General features: G+C 40.7%; 1 protein-coding gene across 7 annotated transcripts in view; it reads left to right on the top strand.

Annotated features, from left to right (window-relative positions):
* Positions 1 to 20,593, top strand: part of kif14 (kinesin family member 14) — a 154,258-nt gene that overhangs the window by 46,972 nt on the left and 86,693 nt on the right. For 6 of the 7 annotated variants that reach the window (XM_069937935.1, XM_069937934.1, XM_069937932.1 and 3 more), the window contains exons 5-11: positions 3,937 to 4,035; positions 7,350 to 7,402; positions 8,852 to 8,882; positions 9,035 to 9,142; positions 14,589 to 14,705; positions 17,871 to 17,989; positions 18,184 to 18,356. In XM_069937935.1, the coding sequence (XP_069794036.1) occupies positions 3,937 to 4,035; positions 7,350 to 7,402; positions 8,852 to 8,882; positions 9,035 to 9,142; positions 14,589 to 14,705; positions 17,871 to 17,989; positions 18,184 to 18,356 (700 nt within the window). The remainder of the gene's footprint in view (positions 1 to 3,936; positions 4,036 to 7,349; positions 7,403 to 8,851; positions 8,883 to 9,034; positions 9,143 to 14,588; positions 14,706 to 17,870; positions 17,990 to 18,183; positions 18,357 to 20,593) is intronic. The other variant, XM_069937936.1, reaches the window with a different exon arrangement.

Raw genomic sequence — 20,593 nt, 5'->3', positions numbered from 1 at the left:
TAAAGGTGACTTGGAAGTGAATTTTGTTCATTGTCTGTACAGGATAGTATTTTTGTCTTTTAAACTGCAGGTGTATTTGGCATTGTAAGAGTAATTCTCAAGCAACCAGAAAATACACTTATCCAGCATCTAATAATCCCCATAGATGCCAGATTCCAGAGGTTTTATTGTAGTTTCATATGATCTAAAAACTAAGTTGTTTAATTATATATTTGTGGATAATTAGTATATATTTTTGAAAATCTGTCCAGAGCTATGGTTTGAATTTTAATGCAAGAATCCAGGACAGGGGTGGAGTCAAGCTCCGGTGATATTTAAACTCCCAGACTAATTTACATACAAATTGTGAACTCCAGACCGAAACCTGTGGACATGATTGAAGGCAGCCAGTGACAGGTCTTGGAAAGGACAATATGGCTGCAAAACACAAAAACGAAGAGCACCTAGGAGCAGTTTTTCATGTGTCTCACTTTGATTTAACGAACAGATACTACCTTCTTCATTCCTTGCTTGCTGAGTGTAAAGTCTGGAAGTTTAGAGAGCAAATTATGGCAATGTGGTAAGGGATTGGGGAGATGAAAAGGAAAGTAATTCTGGAGGATGATGGAGAAGCGACTTGGCTCTGTGTGAATTATCAGGCCAATCGGAGTGTGATGTCATTTTCAATTAATGAAGAAATGTGCGTTTTGGGAGGATTTAAAAAAAAAAAGAGAAAATTTAAAATTGGTATTGGAGATGGCCAGGCTGAAGAGCAGAGTATTGCTTTTGATTAAAATAGGTTAAGAAGGGATAAAGATTAAAAAAATTAATGAGGCATTAATTACTTACATGACACCAAAGAAAAGTTAAAGCCACGTGTATTATATCTGCATGAAGCATTCACAGTAAAATGGATGGTTGGGATGGTCATGGTGTGCCATAGAGTCTGTGCTGTATGACCCCAAGAGACCAAACTGTACCCAGTAATTTACGTTTGCTATCACCATTGCTCAAAATAATTGTAGTATTACGTGTTTATTTCTATTTCAGTTTCTTTGCAATAAAGCTCTTTCAGCTTGCCTGATTGTAGATATTCCCTTGGTTCTTCACAATCTCCACCTTCTTTCCTTCTGAGAATTTACTTGTATATGTCTCTTTGCAAGTTCTGTCAAAGGGCCATAGACCCAAAATATTGCCTCTATTTATATTCATCCCATTTATCTGCACATGGGAATGATTCACAGGGTACGTCTGTCTTTTGGAAGAAAATTAAGTTTTTTTTAAAATTCAAATGCATGAGAGCTGATCTGCTAAAATGGGAACACATAAAAATTCACAGAGTTTCACAGTGAGATTTTTGGCTTGTTTACATTTGGAATATTGTGTGCAATTCTGGTCGCCTAACTGCAGGAAGGATATCAATAAGATTGAAAGAGTGCAGAGAAGATTTACTTGGATATTACCGGGTCTTCAGGAGTTGAGTTACAGGGAAAGATTAAACAGGTTAGGACTTTATTCCTTGCTGTATAGAAGAATGAGGGGAGATTTGATAGAGGTTTGCAGGATTATGAGAGGTATAGATAGAGTGGACTCAAGAAGGCTTTTTCCATTAGATTGGGGGAGATAAATATGAGAGGTCATAGTTTTAAGCTGAAAGGGGAAGGGTTTGGGGGAATGTTCGAGCAGCTCAGAGTTGTGGGATTGTGTAATGAGCTGCCATCCGATGATGTGAATGTGGGCTCGATCTTAAGTTTTAAGAATAAATTGGATAGATACATGGATGGGAGAGGTCTGGAGGGTTATGGAATGGAAGCAGATCAATGGGGCTAGCAGAGTAATGGTCGACACAGACTAGAAAGGCCAAATAGCCTGTTTTCTGTTCTGTAGCATTCTATGGTTTTACCCTGTAAAGGCACACAAAAGGCAAATATACCAAGTCTCAGATGATTATTAATTTGGACTGATGAGCAATCTCTTAAATTCTTGTTAGTTAATGGCATTCTCCATCACAGAATCTCCAAGAGAATCAGAGGATTATGGGGATAATGCAGGAGAATGTTGAAATTATGCATGATTTTGAAAGTAGTTACTGCTTCAAAGGGTACCTAAAGCTGGTCCAATTTTTGTTCTTATATCAATTGCAGAGGATTGTTAGGCATTGAATGGCTGAAAGTGAGAAATAAAGAGCAAGTTTGATTAACATTGGCAGTTGAATAATTCATAAGCTGAAATATGCTCAATGAAATGGGAAAAGGAAAAATATACTCTATTTTTGTGACCCAACTCCTCCTAGTCCAGCGAGAAATATGTTTTGCTTTAAAGGATCCCCCTCTAAGTTTTTCAGTCCTGATTGTTCTTCCTGCAGTTTTCAGCAGGTGGGAAAGTCGCATCTGTTTATTCTGCATTGGCAATCAATAAATTTATGACCAGATTGATATGAGCAGTACTTATTCTACATTTATTTGATCGTATCATTGGTAGAAATAAACAAGAACAAAAGAAGCTGGAAACGATCGGTGTCATAGTAATGGAGATATACAGCATTGGAAATAGGTCCTTCGGCCTAGCCAAGTTGCTGACCTGAGCCAGAATCATTATCCTCCATTTGGCCAATATCCCTCTAAATCTATGTACCTGCTTAAATGTTTTGTAACTTAATAATTGTGTCCATGTTTACATCTTCCTCCAGTGACTCTTACTACATGCCTACTGTCCTGTGTTTGGAGGGGAGGGGGGAAGTTGACCTTTGAAATTTTTCTCAGTTATAAACCTATTCACTCTCATAGAGACTCCCTTATTCTTGGGGAGAAGATGGTAACCATTCAACTTGTCTATGCCCTTCAATGAAGTCTATAAAGTCACCCCTCAGATTACTATATTCTAGAGAAAAAAGCTCTAGCCTATCCAGTTTCTTCTAAGAACTCAAACCCTCTGGTCATAACCTTGTGAATCTTTTCTGTGTCAGCTTAATGCTAACCTTCCTATAGCGGCGTGACCGGAACTGCACTCAATACTCAAATGTGGTCTCATTAAGTCTTATACAATTATAATATGATGTACCAATTGTTGTCATCTTGCACTTTGGTCTCCTTAGAATGGTTGTGCTTGGTAAGAAAAAGATAGAGTTAACATTTTGGGTAATAAGTCCAGTTATTTGCCAAATCTAATTGCCCTTGAGAAAGATGGTGAGTCATTTTCTTGTTTGATTGTAATTTTAAGAAAGGAATATTGGTGTCAGATGATTGTCCTTGATATTTCTTTTGTTCCCCTGAGGTTGACAGCAAGCAAGTTTCATCGTGATTTCACCTCACCATCTGTCTAATTTTACCAGGTGCAAGGAGTAAAATTCTCCTTGAAAATTGAAAATAAAAACATTTCTTGCAAAAAAAATCTGATTTGTTAATTCAGCAACTTTCTTAACCTGATTAATTTTGTCTTTTGCAAAACACTGGATTTGGAATTTTTAAGAATTGATTTGTGGCATGTGGGCATAACTGGTACAGTATTACAGTATTGTCCATTCTCAATTATACTTAAATGGAGGCAATTTCCTCTTGTAGTGGAAAGACTGTATTTTGCTGTGGCACAGAGTTACCTTTCATAAAGGATGTTAGTGAACCAAATTAGCTTTTATTTCATATAGATAGTTTTATAATAATTATCAATGATGCTCTCTTTACTTCCAGAATTATATAATTAAATTCCTCAGTTACTTTGCGGGATTTAAACTAATTTCTCTTAATAATTATGGCATCTGGATTACTATTCCATTGATGTAACAATGTAATCCCATTGTCTAGTTCTATGGGCACAATCAGTCAGCATGTGTGGCTCTTGTGACTTGATACTTTCTGGATATACTGTACCTTGTGTTATAATTTTTTTGAGTGGGTTGTGGTTGCAGGAAGTGGTGATTGTAAACTATCATGTCAACTATATTTCTCTTTGCTTTCATAGGTTGCTTACTGTTTTGAAATGAGCTACTTTGAAGTCTACAATGAGAAAATTCATGATTTATTGGTTGGTGGAAATGGAAAAATGGAAGTAAAGCAATCAGTAAGTCTGAAAAAGCAGTTTGCTGAGCTAAAGCTTATCTTTATTCAAACTTTATTCATTTAAAATGTTTAAAATTCAGTTCCTGTAACATGCATGCGGAAGGCAAATCCACAGACAGCTGTGCCACACTGGTGACACGAGGCACATGTGGCATGGGATCAAGACTATAATGGATTACAAGTCAACTTTGCAGGTTGAGGACAATGACGCTTCCCTTCTGGACAGACTGAACATCATCTATGCACGGTTTGATGAGAAGAACACAATGACACCTAAGAAAGTTCCACATCCCCCTGATGAATGGTCCCCCCTGACGAATGGTCCCCCCTGACGAATGGTCCCCCCTGACGAATGGTCCCCCCGACGAATGGTCCCCCCGACGAATGGTCCCCCCGACGAATGGTCCCCCCGACGAATGGTCCCCCCGACGAATGGTCCCCCCGACGAATGGTCCCCCTGTATAGCCGAGGTGAGGGGAATCCTATCGAAGGTGAATCCACACAAGGTGGCGGGACTAGACAACATACCTAGTTTGGTATTGAAGGACTACTCAGGCCAATTGTCAGAGGTTTTCATGGACATCTCCAGCACCTCACTGACACAGTCCATTGTATCTGCTGGGTTAAAGATAGCCACCACTATCCTGGTACCCAAGAGGGTGACAATAACAGGCCTCAATGACTACTGCAGTGTGGCACTAACCTCCACCATTTTGAAATGCTTCAAGTGTCTGGTGATGGAACGGATCAAAGCACACCTCCCAGAGACCCTGGACCCTTTTCAATTCATCTATAGAAGAAACTGTTCCATAGACAATGCTATAACCTTGTCACTCAATCCATCCTGACCCATCTGAAGAATGACGCCTCATATTTCAGGCTGCTGTTTATTCATTGATTTCAACTCTGCATTGAATACTACCATTTCTCAGAAGTTGGTGGAGAAGCAGTCCTCGCTGGGACTCAACACCTTTCTCTGTAACTAGATACTGGACTTCCTGACGGAAAGACCATAGTTTGTCCAGGTTGGCAGCAGAACATTAGGAACCATCACGCTGAGCACTGGCACACTCAGGGCTGTGTGCTCAGCCTGCTCCTGTTCCTGCTACTGATCTATGGATGTATTGCTAGATTCAGCTCCAACAATGTCATCGAGATTGCAGATGACACAACAGTAGTTGGCCTCATCACCAACAGTGATGAGTCTCATGACAGAGAAGAGGTTGAAAATCTCATGAAATGGTGTAAGAGTAACAACCTGAGTCTCAATCTGGGCAAGATGAAGGAGATGATCATGGACTTCAAGTGAACCAGGAGCAACCACCCTCCATTACACATCAACAACTCTGTAGTAGAGAGTGGAGAGTACCAAGTTCCTCGGAATTCACTTAACTCAGTGATTCTCAACCTTTTCCTTTCCACTCACATATCATTTTAAGTAAACCCTATGCCATAGGTGCTCTGTAATTAGTAAGAGATTGGTTAAGGTGGTATGTGGGTGGAAGAAAAAGTTTGAAAACCATTGTTTTAATCGTACCTAATTGGCTCGTTATATGCACGGTTTCATAACTCCAAAGGAAGTGGGCCAATGTCAATTTTTCTTAAGCAAAATATTTCAGGAACAATTGGGTCTAGAGCAAAGGTTCTCAATCTTCCCTTCCCACTCACATACCACCACCTTAAGCAATCCTTTACTAATCACAGAGTACTGATGGCATAGGGATTGGTTAAAGTGGTATGTGAGTGGAAAGAAAAAGGTTGAGAACCACTGAACACTAGTGACCCATTGTGGACACTCACCATCTCCTCACTGGAAGGCACAAAAGCAATTGCACTTCCTGAGAAGGATGAAGCAGGTAGTCAACTGGCCACCATTATGTAAACATTCTATTGGAGCTCTATCAAGTGTATCCTGGCCAGCTGACCACACTGGTACAGTTGTTGCAGAGAAATGCATCGGAGGTCAATCCACAGGACCATAAGTGTAGCAGAGAGGATTACTGGAGTCTCCCTTCTGCGCTTCCCACTCTACCCTCCCCCTATATCATAAAATTATTGAGGACCCCTTCCACCCTGCACACAGCATCTTTCAGCTGTTCCCGTCAGTAAAGAGATACAGGAGTATCAGAGCCAGCACCACCAGGCTGAGGAACAGCTTCTTATGGACAGTGAGAATACTGAATGACCAAAGAAATTGCTCACACTAGCCATCCGAGACTCTCATATTCATGAAACAATATTTATTTCTATTCATGAAATTCTTGTCCTGCATTATGTATTGTTTTTCATGTGTTATGTCTGGTTATATGTCTGATTTTATTTTTTTTTTGGACTCAGGACTGGAGGTCCCATTTTGTCGGGTTGTACTTGTACAAGCAGATGACAATAAACTTGACTTGACAGCTGGATCTAAAAACTTTGAATCACTTTGCAAACAGTAGTCAGATATTAAGTTGAGATAGATTTGGTTGATTCCTGTGAATGGAAGCTATTTTAATGATATGAGACACAGATACAGATACAGGGAGATGGGTCAGCCATGATGTAATTGAATGGCTGGATACGTTAGAGGGGAAATTGGGTTCTGTTCACTTAATGCAGTGGTTCTCAACCTTTTTATTTCCACTCATGTACCACTTTAAGTATTCCCTATGCTATAGGTGCTCTGTGATTAGTAAGGGATTGCTTAAGGTGGTATGTGGGTGGGAAGAAAACATTTGAAAACCACTGTTTTAATCGAACCTAATTGACTCGTTAGTGCACGGTTTCAAAACTCTAAAGGAAATGGGCAAATGACAATTTTTCTCAAGCAAAATATTTCTGAAACAATTGGGTCAAGAGCAGTGATTTTCAACATTCCCTTTCCACTCACATACCACCTTAAGCAATCCCTTACTAATCACAGAGCACCTATGGCATAGGGAATACTTAAAGTGGTATGTGAGTAGAAAGAAAATGGTTGAGAATCACTGACTTGGTGGAAATTAACAATTCAGATTGTGTCCACCAGATGTTTGTGAGTCATTGCACCAAACACATCCACTGTGCTTCAGAGAATTGTTGCCTATTAACACCAGTCAGATGGAATCTAAGTAGTTTCTCACTTGGCTTCATTTGAAGTACTAAATAGGTAGTATGTAAACAAGAGAGACGATAGATGCTGTAAAACTGGAGCAATACACAAAATGCTGGAGGAATTCAGCAGATCTGGTAGCATTCGTGGCAGGCAATAGTCATTGTTATGAGACAAATGAATTTGTCTTTGTGTATTATACATTGTATTGCAATATTTTTAATTTTTTTTGTTATATGCAGCTGCGAGTGAGAGAACATCCAGTCTTCGGACCTTATGTTGCCGATCTCTCTTCGTAAGTCTGTGTGGTGCTTCTGGATGGTTCGTTTGTTGCATTCAATGATATTTTCTCAAGCATTGTAAAGGTGACAAGATGGGAAAGGATAGCCTTTTCAAGGTCTGCAGTGATGATTAAGAATTTATCATTAGAAGTGGAGTGAAAGATCATTTTGGAGTCACAGAGAGGTAGTTTTGAAGCAGGGCAATCAAACCACACCCACCATTCAGCACCTGTTTAGACTTTCGTCCTACATTAATTTAATTTTCCCATTAATTATCCCAGATTCTATCTCTCCCTGCACACCAGGGGAAATTTACTACAGTTGACTGACCCACCAACCTGCATATTTTTGAAACTGCAGAGTACCCAACAGCATAGATAAGATATGAGCTACATGCAGTTAGCACCTGAGGTCAGGATTGAACTTTGGTTGCTGGAGCTGAAAAGCAGCAACTCCACTCACCTCACCTCACCTCACCTCCATGCCACTTCTTTCCTTTCACTTGAAGGTGATTTTCCTTTCAAATATTTTGGACCATGTACTGGTGTTTTTGTTGATATTTCCCTAGTCCTCTCCATTCTTCAATTATTGAGTCTTTTATTGGGTTAAGTTTGTTTTTGTCTCTCCTGTTGCCAACACATCCCAATTGTTGCTCAAAGTTGAAATGTTAATAGGGCAACATCAATCTGCTGGCAAAGATGCCCTTATCTGAACTGTTACCAAGCAGAGATTCTGGTGCAGTTTTGTGACCACCAGTGTCTGTACTTCTCTTATGTTCATTTGAACTCTTTGTTGACTTCCACATATTTTCTGTCTCTGGGAAATCTTCGATTTTTGAACTCAAGCCACATTAACCTGATATGGCAAACCTATTAAAATTGGCAGAGGAAAAAGGGTTTTGGTTTGGTTTCATTAAAGTTTTAAATGTTTTTGTTTTGGTAGGTTAATTGTGTAGGTTTTATACATAGAGGCTGACATTACTGCTCTCAATGTTTTTCTTAGTTCAGTGACCACATGTAGAGAGAGGTTCTGTAATGCCTGTGTCTGACTGATGTGTCGGGATCTGGACTCTGATGCAAAACCGCTCTGGACCACAGGATCCTTTGCACAAGCACTTGGAATCTGTGCAATTAAAATCTGACTCAAGTTTTACAAGTTGAAAGGTGTTTATTTCCCACTATGTGGTCACAAACCTTGAATCAAATATTGTTGTGTCTATGAATGGTTTTCACATTTTGGACAAGTACTTGCTTTTTTTTAATGTACTAATTTTCTTAAAAGAATCAGTGAAAGAAAGATGAAAGGGCAAGATCACTTACATATCCTTCATTTATTTAGACATTCTGAATTTCAAGATGGTCTCATTGTTTATAAGAGAGCTTCCAAAGCTTTGTTTAATTTCCTGCTATATTCATCTTCTACCTTAATGCCAATATTTCACATTAGTTTTTTTTATTTCCCAGGAATGTTGTCACCTCTTATGCAGATATATATGTAAGTATATACAGGTCATATAGACGTATTCTGAGTTAAAAGGAAATGGTCGTCATCTGTAGGGTATAAAAGGTCATGATTTTACAATTAGTTATAATATGTAACAACTAGTTATTGAAGGTACTTTATTTGTTTTAATCTTTCCCTATCAGGGGTGGTTAGAATTGGGGAACAAACAAAGAGCTACTGCGGCCACAGGCATGAATGAAAAGAGTTCCAGGTCTCACTCGGTGTTCACACTTGTCATGACACAGACCAAGGTACAAAGTCATTTCATTTCAGTTTGTCCAATGTAAATTTGTTTTCAAGTGGTTACCTTTGCTGATTACAAAGAATATGCATCTACTTAATAGGTTTTGAAATGTGGATGACTGACTTTTTTATTTGAATATTTTAATTTTCAGACTCTTAAAATTCAAACAAATCATATAATTTTTTTTAAAATTCATGTCACATATAAAGTTGGTATTTATCGCCCTCATACCTCCTCACCACCCCCCCCCCCACCTTCGTACAACTGAAAATACAGTCAATTAAATTACATTGGTACAATTAAATTTTTAAAAGTTTAAAAAAAAACGTAAAGTGAAACTGAAAGAAACACATCACCTGTATCATGTCCCCCACTTCTTTGAACACCTTCATTTCCCTTCTAGGATGGATTGCTACAGTATTTTGGGGTGGGGGGAGGGTAAACTAATCAATCTATTTGCCAATATATTTCAAGTAAAGTTGCCACCCCTTAACAAATGTGTCGTGTTTCTTCCTGAGATTGTATGTGATTTTTTTCTCCAGGGGAATGCAACTCTGCATTTCCATATTCCATCCTGTGATATTTAGTTGGGAGTCATACTTCCATGAAACAGCTAAACACTTCCTGGCTACTGCCAGGGTGACCTTCATGAACAAAATTTGATATTTGGACAGTCTAAAACTCACACCCCCAATGTCTCCCAAAAGGTACACTTCTGGATCCTGTGGAAAATCCACTTGTGATTTTTTTTTAGAATGTCCCGCAGGTCTTCCCAGAAAGATCCTACCTTTGTACATAGCCCGGTGGAGTGGACAAAAGTTCCAACCTCCACACTACACCTGAAACACATTTCTGAAATTTCTGGCTTTGATTTATGTAATTTTTTTGTGGTTTGAGGTACATTTGGTGCAAGAAATTGTATTGCACCATCCTGTATGTGGCTATCCAGACGCAGGTCTTGCCACCACTCTTCATTGATTGTTATGCCCAAGTCCGACTCCCATCTCTCCCCGGCTTTGGGCCCTCACTTTGGAATATGTAATACATCTTAGATTAATTTATGCACATTCCCCTGTTGAATTAGAATCTCCACGTTAATACATCTAGATAGGGACGTAGATGGTTCCAATTTTTCCATCAAGAAAGATGTTATTTGCAGAAAGCAGAAGAATGTTCTTTTAGGCAAATTGTATTTGTTCCTCAATTGCTTGAATGACATGAATTGCCTTTGACTGTAACAATCCTAGATACACCTGATCCCCTACTGGCACCAGGTGTTCAGGATTTTATTCCCCAGAGTTGAGGGTATTAAGTTGTTCTGGGTCAAAGGTGTTTTAGGAGACAACCCTACTTTGGGTCCAATACATTCTTTGCCACATCTGAAATACATGCTTTAGTATGGGGTTATTAGTTTTCTTTGAAATTAATTTAGTGTCCTATTGTATATAAACTATCCTGCTATCTTTTCATCAACTGCATGTAGTCCAATTTGTGCCCAGGAGGAGGCCCTCCCCCCCCCCCCCTTCAAATTGTGAGGTGATTAAACCTTGCCTGGGCTGCCCAGTGATAGTTTTTGATGACCAGTAATTTTAAACCCCCCAAATTATAGTCCCACATCAACTTCCATGGAGATTCTATCCACTTTACCGTTCCACAGGAACCTCCTGACTCATTTGTTGTGTCTTTTAAAAAGAAAAGCCCTATGGCAACAAAATCAGTAACAATTGAAATTCTGACACAGTTAACTCTGTCCACTAGTGTTACGGTCAGAGTCCTCCATCTATCAAGGTCCTCCTCAATCTTCTGGAGCAAAGGGAGATAATTAAGTTTGTATAAATTGTACAAATCTTTGTCCATTTTTATACCCCGATTATTTCATGTCTTCTTGCGACCATTTAAATGGACTTCTCTGTTGATATTATTTATAATCCCTGTTTGTCAAAGGCATAATCTCACTTTTGTCCATATTTACTTTATACCCCAAGACCTTCCCATAATCCTCCAATGTGGTCCTCAGCCTGGCCAATGATTCCTCGGGGTCAGTCAAATATACTAATACATCATCAGCGAAAAGATTGATTTTTGAGTTCCACCTGGCCCGCCTTGAGCCCCTTTGTGTCTGGATTCCGCTGAAAGATTTCTGCTAGCGGCTCAGTTGCCAGTATGAACAATGCTAGTGACAAAGGACAACCCTGCCTACTGGACTTGCTCAAATGTTGGAGACATCTGCCCATTAGTAATAATTTTTGCTTGGGATTTACAATAAGGTGTCCTCACCCAGTTAATAAATGTTTGACCCAATCCAAATTTCTTCAGTACCTTGAACAAAAAGCCCCATTCCAATTTGTCAAAGGCCTTTCCACATCCAAAGTTACGGCCACTCCTGGATCCATCCCTGACTGTGCTATGTTATTTGCTGATTGTCTCTTTTCTAAAAATCCATCTTGGTCTGGATTAGATTGCTTTGGCAAATATTCTGCCAACCTATTGGCCAATTCTTTGCTATGATTTTATAATCTGTGTTCAATAACGAGATGGGTCCCTGTCTTTTTTTGGAATCACCGTGATGATTGCTGTGGAGACAGCCTCTGGGAGTGTGTGCGTCTCTGCCACCTGGTCTACCACCTTCATAAGAAGGGGCATTAAAAGATCTTTGAACTCTTTATATATAAAAAAAACCATCCACCTCCGATGATTTATCAGCCTGCACGGAGCTCAGGGTCCATGCAATCTCCTTTTTAGAAAAAGGGGCACTCAGCCCCTCTCACTCTTCCTGATCCAAATTTAGTAGTTCCAATGAAAACGTCTATTTTGGTATGATCACCCCTGACTCAGATTTATACAATTCCTTGTAAAACCTTCTAAATGTTTTGTTTATTTCTTTTGGTTTATTTGAGATCTTACCGTCCCCTGTCTGAATCACATTGATTGTTCTTGAGGCCTGTTCTGCCCTCACCTGCCAGATCAATACTTTGTGAGCCCTCTCCCCCAGCTCATAATATCAGGTTTTCTGTCATATATGCTTGTAACATAGTATATTTGAGCTTTTTTATCACCAAATTCCTATAGCTTTCTTCTGTGTCTGCTCTTTGATAGTGCAACTAGAAAAAAACTATCTCCTGTTCTAAAGCTTTAAACTCCTTCATGTGCTTCTTTTTAATGCTCTTGGTATAACCAATTATCTGGCCCCTTAAATAAACCTTCAATGTGTCTCATATTAGGAAGTTATCCTCAGTAGAGGGGTAGTTTGCCTCACAGAATCATTTTGAGCTCTAACAAAGCTACAAAATTCTGGTCTTCCAACAGCAAAGTTTTCTGATGCCATCTATACATCATGGCCTGCTTATTTAGCATTGTAATGGACAGCATCAAGCGTGAATGGTCAGACAGTAGTCGAACCGTGTACTCGGTCTCCATTATCCTATCCTCCAATTGTGCTGATGCCAAAAATAAATCCATTCTGGTGTAGGAATTGTGATGCCTTGAGTAAAAGGAGTAATCCTTTTCTCTCCATTTCAGCCTTCTCCAGACATCTATGAGATTTAGCTCGTTCATAAAGGCTAGGGTATGCTTAATTGCCCTGGCCCTTGTTACCTTCTTTGCTGATTTGTCCATGACCGGATTCAGACAAAGATTAAAGTCTCCTCCAGTCAAAATATTCTCCCACTATTCAGATACTTTCACGAATATGTCCCGTATGAATTTTTCGTTGAAGTTCGGGGCATAAATGTTCACAAGTGTCCAGGGTTCTGACAATGCATCATCATGAATCTCCCCGCCAAGTCAGCGATCACTTCCTCGACCATCACTGGAGCATTATTCCCCATCAAAATAGCCTCTCCCCGGCTCTGGAATTGAAGGAGGACATCGCCAACTGGCCCACCCACCCTATCTTTAACTTTAAATGTTCTTGCTTTGTAAGGTGGGTCTCCTGTAAAAATACTATATCTGCCTGCATCTTTTTAAGATATGCCAAGACTTTTTTTTCTTAATTGATCCGTTTAACCCTTTTACATTAAAATTCACAAATTTAATTGGTTTATCCATTATACCCAGACTACTCTGTTATATCCTTCCCCCCCCCCCCCCCCTCGTTCTCATCCCCTGATACTTTACCTCCATCCTGGTTCTCCTTCGTAAATCGTTGGCGCAGGCGACTGTGTTTCGCACAAGAACCAAACAAATTAACAAAACTAATGCCCACAATTCAGAATAAAAAAACCACCCCAGAAATCTCCCCCTCCTCCTCTTTTACTCCTCCCAATTTACCTTTACCTCTCCTTCCCCCCCCCCCCAGCCGGCACCAATAACCAAGCAATTGGCAACAATCCTCCTGCCATTTTGAGTGTGCCTAATGCATTTCCATCCCTTTCCTTGAGCTCCCTGTATTAATTCTTACTTCTAATATACATTTATCTTTAAGCATTAACATTATGGGAAAAAAAACACATTCCCCCCCCCCCCCCTCATATGCCTCACAATTACAATATCTTTCCCTTGATTTCCCCCTTTCCACTTAATTCCCCCTTTCCATTTAATCCTGAAGTGGTGGCAGGATTCTTACAAAGTCCATTGCCTCTCTTTGATCCTTAAAAAAAACCTTTCTTTCACCTCCCGTTCTTGGTATCTTCAGCGTTGCCAGGAGAAAGAGGATAAACTTGATTCCTTTTTGTTTAAGGCTCTTTAACCAGGTCAAATACCCTCCTGCATTTCAATAGTGCCGTGCTTATGTCCGGGTAGAATAAAACTTTTTCACCCCCCATTCAACTGGACACCCCCCCTTGCCTTCACACCCACTGCCGCTGCCTGTAAAATCCTCTCTCTATCCTGGTAGTGAAGGAGCCCAGGATAGAGCATGGCTGTTGGTTTGGCCTCAGGCGAGGGGGGTGGGAGTGGTGAGAGACCGGTGGGCCCATTCTATTCTTAGATTATTTCCAATTTGTTCCCTTCCCAATGTATCTGGGATCCACTTTTCCACCATGTCTCTCCCCTCTTCACCCTCCTTAACCCCACAATTTTAACCATATTTGCAATCCATTTCACTTTTTCTCTTATCCAATCTTTCTTCAACTCTCAATTCTCTCTTCTTATTTCTTCATGTATTCCCCCTCTGCTTGCATTGTGGCTTTTACATGTTTTAAGACTTGTCTAAAGCACCCCAATATTGTTCTGTATTGTACTACGTTTATGAATGCTGCAAACTTGACATCTTTCCTTTTGATTAATTAATATTGACATTGTCATAACTTATTTTGTCTCTGGCTCATGGGCACTCATCAGATGTGCATGAGCAATCAGGGCAGCTGCATCAGAAAGAAAGATGAAAGTTAATAATCTGATATGTGTTGTGTAAAGAACGAGCAACTGAATATAATATCAAAGTAAGTGTTATTCGTGAAAAACTTTTCGATTGTTTTGTTTTCTTTTCAAGTTGCTTATTTGTTTTCCTGCAGACTGAATTTGTAGATGAGCAGGAGCTTGATCATTGTGTGACTAGCAGAGTAAACTTGGTGGATCTTGCAGGAAGTGAACGTTGTTTCACATCTCAGACCAGTGGAGATAGGCTCAAGGTAAATGTTCTATAAGCTTTATTTTCTGTAACTGTGGAAAAATAGTGCCTGCTCAATAGCTCCATGATAGCACCATACATTTTTAATTCTACAGCTGGTATTATTTCTTTTGGGGAATAATATTTCTTTAAAAAAGAGAATGACCTGGATTAACATTAATGATGCTGGTGTTTAAACTTAATCCTTCTCAAGAGCTGTTAGCCACATGACTTTGTTGTGTGCAATTCTAATGTCTTTATTTGAAGATTTGCATAACTAGCTTTTGGTATCAGCCTGTACTTTCCTTCAATCACTAACTTTTGTCAGGGATGCCAGCCCTTGGTTACATAACAGCCATCTTGCCTCTGGTTCAGAAATTGCTGGTTCTGGTTCATAGAACATAGACATAGGGCATAGAACAATACAGTACAGGCCCTGTGGCCCTTGATGTTATGCCGACTCATATATTCGTTCCTTAAAATAAACTAAACTCTCTCGACCTCATAACACTCTATTTTTCTTTCGTTCTTGTGAATGTCTAAGAGTCTCTCAAATGCCCCCATTGTTTCAGCCTCCAGCATCATCCCCAGCAAGGCATTCCAGGCACCCAGAACTCTCTGTGTAACTAAAAAAAAAACTTGACCCTGAATTCTCCCCTAAACATTCCTCCCTTAACTTTGTACATATGTCCTCTAATGTTTGCTGATCCTGCCCTAGGAAACAGACACTGGTTGTCCACTCTACCTATGCCTCTCATAATCTTGTAGACCTCTATCAAGTCTCCTCTCATCCTTCTACACTTCAAAGTGAAAGCCCCAGCTCTCCTAACCTTGCCTCATAAGACAGTTCCCAATCCAGGAAACATCCTAGTAAATCTCCTCTGCACCTTTTCCATAGCTTCCATTTCCTTCCTGTAATGAGGTGACCAGAAATGAACACAATACTCTAAGTGTTGTCTTGCCAAAGATTTGTAGAGTTGTATCATGACCTCATTACTCCTGAATTCAATCCCCCTATTAATGAATCCCAGCATCCCATAGGCCTTAACTATTCTGTCAACCTGCACGTCGACCTTGAAGGATGTATGAATTTACATCCAAGGTCCCTCTGTCCATCTACACTCTTAAGTAACTGGCCATTAACCCTGTACAGCCTTCTGGTTTGTCCTTCCAAAATGCATCACCTCACACTTATTCGGATTGCCATTTTTCTCCCCAAATCTGTATCCTGTCTGTATCCTCTTGTAACTTTTGACAACCTACAGCTCCATCTACAACTCCTGCAAACTTTGTGTCATCTGCAAACTTACTGACCCATCTTTCTGCCTCTTCATCCAGGTCATTTATAAAAATCACAAAGAGCTGGGTCCCAGAACATATCGTTGTGGCACTCCACTAGTCACTGACCTCTAGGCAGAATACTTTCTGTCCACTACTGCTCTTTGCTTTCTTCCTACAAGCCTACTTTTTTATCCACACAGCCAAGGTTCCACTGATCCAGTGTCTCATGATTTTCTGGATGAGTCTCTCATGGGAAACCTTGTCAAATGCCTTGCTAAAATCCATGTTTACCTAATCTACCACCCTACCCTCATCAATTTCTTTTGTTACCTCCTCAAAATACTCAATTAGATGTGTGAGGCACAATCTTCCCTTCACAAAGCCATGATGACTGTTCTTGAATAGACTATGTATCCACATGCTCATACATCCTATCCTTCAGAATCCTCTCCATTAGTTTGCACACCACTGATGAAAGACTCACCAGTCTATAATTCCCAGGATTCTCCCTCTTACCTTTTTAAACAAAGGGATTATATTTGCCTTTCTCCAATCCTTCAGCACCTCCCTTGCAGCCAAAGAGGATTCAAAGATCATAGCTACTGCCCCAGCTATCTCTTCTCTCACCTCCCACAGCAGCCTGGGGTTTATCGCATCTGGCCCCAGGGATGTATCAATCTTGATGTTTTTGAGAAGATCCAATACTTCCACTTCCTTAATCTCCACATTGTCCAGCATACAGGCCTGTTCAGTTTTGACCTTGCAATGATCAAGGACCTTGTCTGATGCAAGTTATTCATTTAGGACCTCCCCAACTTCCTCCACCTCCAGGCACATGTTGCTTTAGTAGGTCCTTTAGTAGCCCCACCTTCATTCTCATCATTCTTTTGTTCTTCACATACGCATAGAACTTATTAGGGGCTCTCCTTAATTCTACATGCCAAGGCCTTCTCATGCCCCTTTCGAGCTCTCCTAAATTATTTCTTAAGCTTCCTGGCTACCATATACTTCTCAAGAGCCTTTCCTGTTTCTTGCTTCCTGCTTCCTATATCTAATGTATGCTTTCTTCTTCCTCTTGACTAGATGCCTGACCTGTTTAGTCAGCCACAGTTCCCCTTTCCTACCATCTTTTCCTTGTCCCAGTGGGACAAACCTGTTAGGTTCAGACTGGCATTTCAAAACAATGCTCAAAGAACATTATGTTGATGGAGGGGTTACTTTTTATTGACATTACTAAACCACAACCCCCTCTGGGCATGAAAGACAACACAATATAGAAGAATTGTATATCCCTATCATCAGCCATGATCATCACCCCTCTTTCTCCTTGCCATTTTGATAAAACAAGAGATTAAGAATTAAAACACAGATCTCATTATAGTGGATTTGCGAGCATCAAGCTGTGTGTGGGTTGCTGTCTGAAAATAGCTATTTTGGTGGGGTACTGAAAACCTTCAACACTGATTTTCCTGTGGCAACCTTCCTGATGCCATTGTTTGAGATCATACTGATGGAGATAACTGAACTGATATGCCATGGCCAGTCCAACAGACATCTTTACTGTTGTGGCATAGATGATCTCTGTGGTCTCTTGGATGGTGCAAATGTGCACATCGTCGGTATTACTGCGGTCTTGAATATGTCTCTTGTGAAACATAGTGTTCATTTTGAAGTCTTGAACCATTTCTTTGGAGAACTTTGGTGCTGCAAACTCAACTTGACTATTGTGGATTTTTTTTGTTGGACTAGATCAGAAGTATTTGTAATTAAAATGTATGCTATTTCTCCCAGCCTCCCTGCCAGTTGGAACATTGCAATTTTATGATGCTATGCATGTGACATTCACACCACTGGTGAACTGTCCTTAAACTTAAAATGAATAGAAATTTTATGCTCTTAATTACAGGAGGGTGTGAGCATAAATAAATCTCTCTTCACCCTGGGTAAGGTCATTTCTGCACTTTCGGAATATTTTCAGTCTAAGAAGAAGGTCTTCATCCCTTACAGGGAATCTGTGCTCACATGGTGAGTTTAAATCATGGGGTTTTTTGGTTAATATTATATTAAACAGAAATTAGATGTTAAAATAAAATGAAATCTGTGCTTGGCAATGTTTTATCATGCTTTGTAGCTGGAATTTTCTACATGTCCTTTATCAGTTACAGCTAACTAATCATAATTAGGGCATTGATTTTCTTCATGACATTAATGTGCTGCAGGTTATTGAAGGACAGTCTTGGTGGTAATTCAAAAACAGCCATGATAGCTACCATCAGCCCTTCTGCTTCTAATGTGGAGGAGACTCTAAGCACTCTTAGATATGCCAAACAAGCTCGTCAAATTATCAATGTCGCAAAAGTGAATGAGGACTCGAGTGCAAAATTAATTCGAGGTTAGCTGACATTTCTCATTCAAATTAACTGTTCTGCTTTCCATTTAATTCGCTTTTATTTTCAAATTTGTATGAACTGTTCCTAAAAAATACAGTAGGAGATAATTTTCTTAAGGTTAGATAAAACTTAATGTCAACCTTTTCTCAAATGTAAAATTGTGGAAGTTGCGGTATAGTGAATTCGATTTTTATGTACACAAAATTTTAAATGATTGGCCATGAGTAACCAATCTTGCTTGGGTTATGTTAGCATTGAAAGTATACTGCAGGTTTTTCATCTTTGCAGCAATAATATGCATGTACTTTGGACCTTTGTGTTTATGATTCCAGTAGTAAAAAGCCACTTGCAGATTGCACTAAAACATGAAAAGATGGAAATATTAAGGTTACCTGGATGGGGGAGTCACATGATGTGGTGAGAGATTGGTAATGAACTCTCAGCCCTCCCTGAATTGTGAAAAAAAAGAGGTTGGAGCAACTACTGTAGAGCTACTAAAGAATACACCAGATACAGTGCCAGTCAGCAAAGACACTTTATTTGAATTTGCCTCCACTTTTAAATCCTTCCCACCTGGAACTGGATGTGACATGACCCCGTGCCTGCCACTCACCTACACGGTTCGTGTCTTAAAGTAAAGATAATGGGAGCCCTGCACCATCTTGAAGGTGAGTATCCACCTCTCCAGTGTGCCACCACCAAGCCTGCAGCTCTGCACGTGGACACCCTGGCCACGTGAGTGAGCAGCAACCAGGTCTGCAGTGCTGCGCGGCCGCTCGACAAGCCGCATGGGTAACGGTTCAGCCTGGTGCACTATTCGGCCGCTTGGCCCACTACACCACCCCGCCAGAATCATTGCCCAAAAGAGATGAACTGGCTGCATGCATGTCATCTCCTGGGCTGAGGGCAGCGAATAGAGGTAGTAGGGTCCACGTGCTGGTTTGAGTCTATCTATATTAAACAGTTGAGAATGTCCCCCAGTGTTTAAAGTGTACACAACGACATCCCTTTTGATCACACGGAAGGGGCCTTCGTACAGCTGTTGCAATGGCATTCCTGGGACCTGTCGACGCACGAACACCAAGTCAGTGTCAAGGAGGGCTGAAAGCACAGGCTGTTTGGAGTTTATGCCAATTGGTTGGAATCGGTTTTCTTACTGCGACGTGGTGTTGAAGCTGCTGAAGCACGTTCAGATCCAAAGGGTAGGAGTCGGATGAGAGAGAAGTGAACGTCACCTGGAGGAACTGAGAGAACTGAACCGTGAACCATTTCTGCGGACAACGCTGGCATATCTTCCTTCGGGGTGGTGCACACTCCCAGCAGAACCGATGGCAACTCATCTACCCAACTATGCCTGGTGAGTCGAGCTTTGAGTGTGATCTTGAGTTGCTGCTAGAAACGTTCCATAAGACCATTGGACTGCGGGTGGTACGCTGTGGTGTGATGCCTTTGTGTGCCACAAAGGCGCGCAAGGGTAGTCCATGACACAGAGATGAATTGCACTCCGCGGTCAGAGGTGACATGTGTGGGAACTCCAATCTTGAGATCCAGTTGACAATGAACGCTCTGGTGCATGTCTCATCATTGCTGGATGGCAATGGGATGGTCTTTGGCCATTGGGTGAATCGGTCTATGACAAGAGGATGTATCTCATGATCTGAGACACTGACAGTGGTCTGACCAGTTCTACATGCACATACTCAAAATGCTGGTGCACTGCTTGGAAAGACAGGAGAGGCACCTTGGTGTGCCACTGAAATTTGGAAGTTTAACAGTGGGTACACGTCTGGGCCCACTGCGCAACATCTTTCTTAAGTCCATGCCATACATATTTAGTTGCCTTGAGCTTGACCATTTGCTATAGGTATGGAGACGTGACCCAGGAGCTTCGCAGAAATAAGGTCTCAAAAAGAATAGCCGCAATTAGAATAACCGTCTGCTCACGCGAGTGTTTATTCATTAAATCGGACAGATTCCTGTCGCCTAGTCCCTCCATATACCAAAGCCACATGCCCCGTTTGTGCCTGGTTAATTCCAAAGTGTCCAGGAGGTACTGCCGGAACCTGGTGTATTGGTTGTCTGCTGGGGGTGGATGTCCAATAAATTCGCTTACTTTAGCTGCTGTAGTGGTGTCCAGTGCATTGACGATGTGTCAAAACTTTGTCTTCAGCTGTTGTACCACAAAGGCGGAACTGGGTATCAGTCTGGTGGGCCCAGAAAGGGGGCAAGTGAATGCCTA

This window comes from Narcine bancroftii, chromosome 5, assembly GCF_036971445.1.
Source record: "Narcine bancroftii isolate sNarBan1 chromosome 5, sNarBan1.hap1, whole genome shotgun sequence".
Taxonomy (NCBI): domain Eukaryota; kingdom Metazoa; phylum Chordata; class Chondrichthyes; order Torpediniformes; family Narcinidae; genus Narcine; species Narcine bancroftii.
Note: the sequence above shows the minus strand (reverse complement) of the source record. Positions and strands in the feature narration are given on the sequence as shown.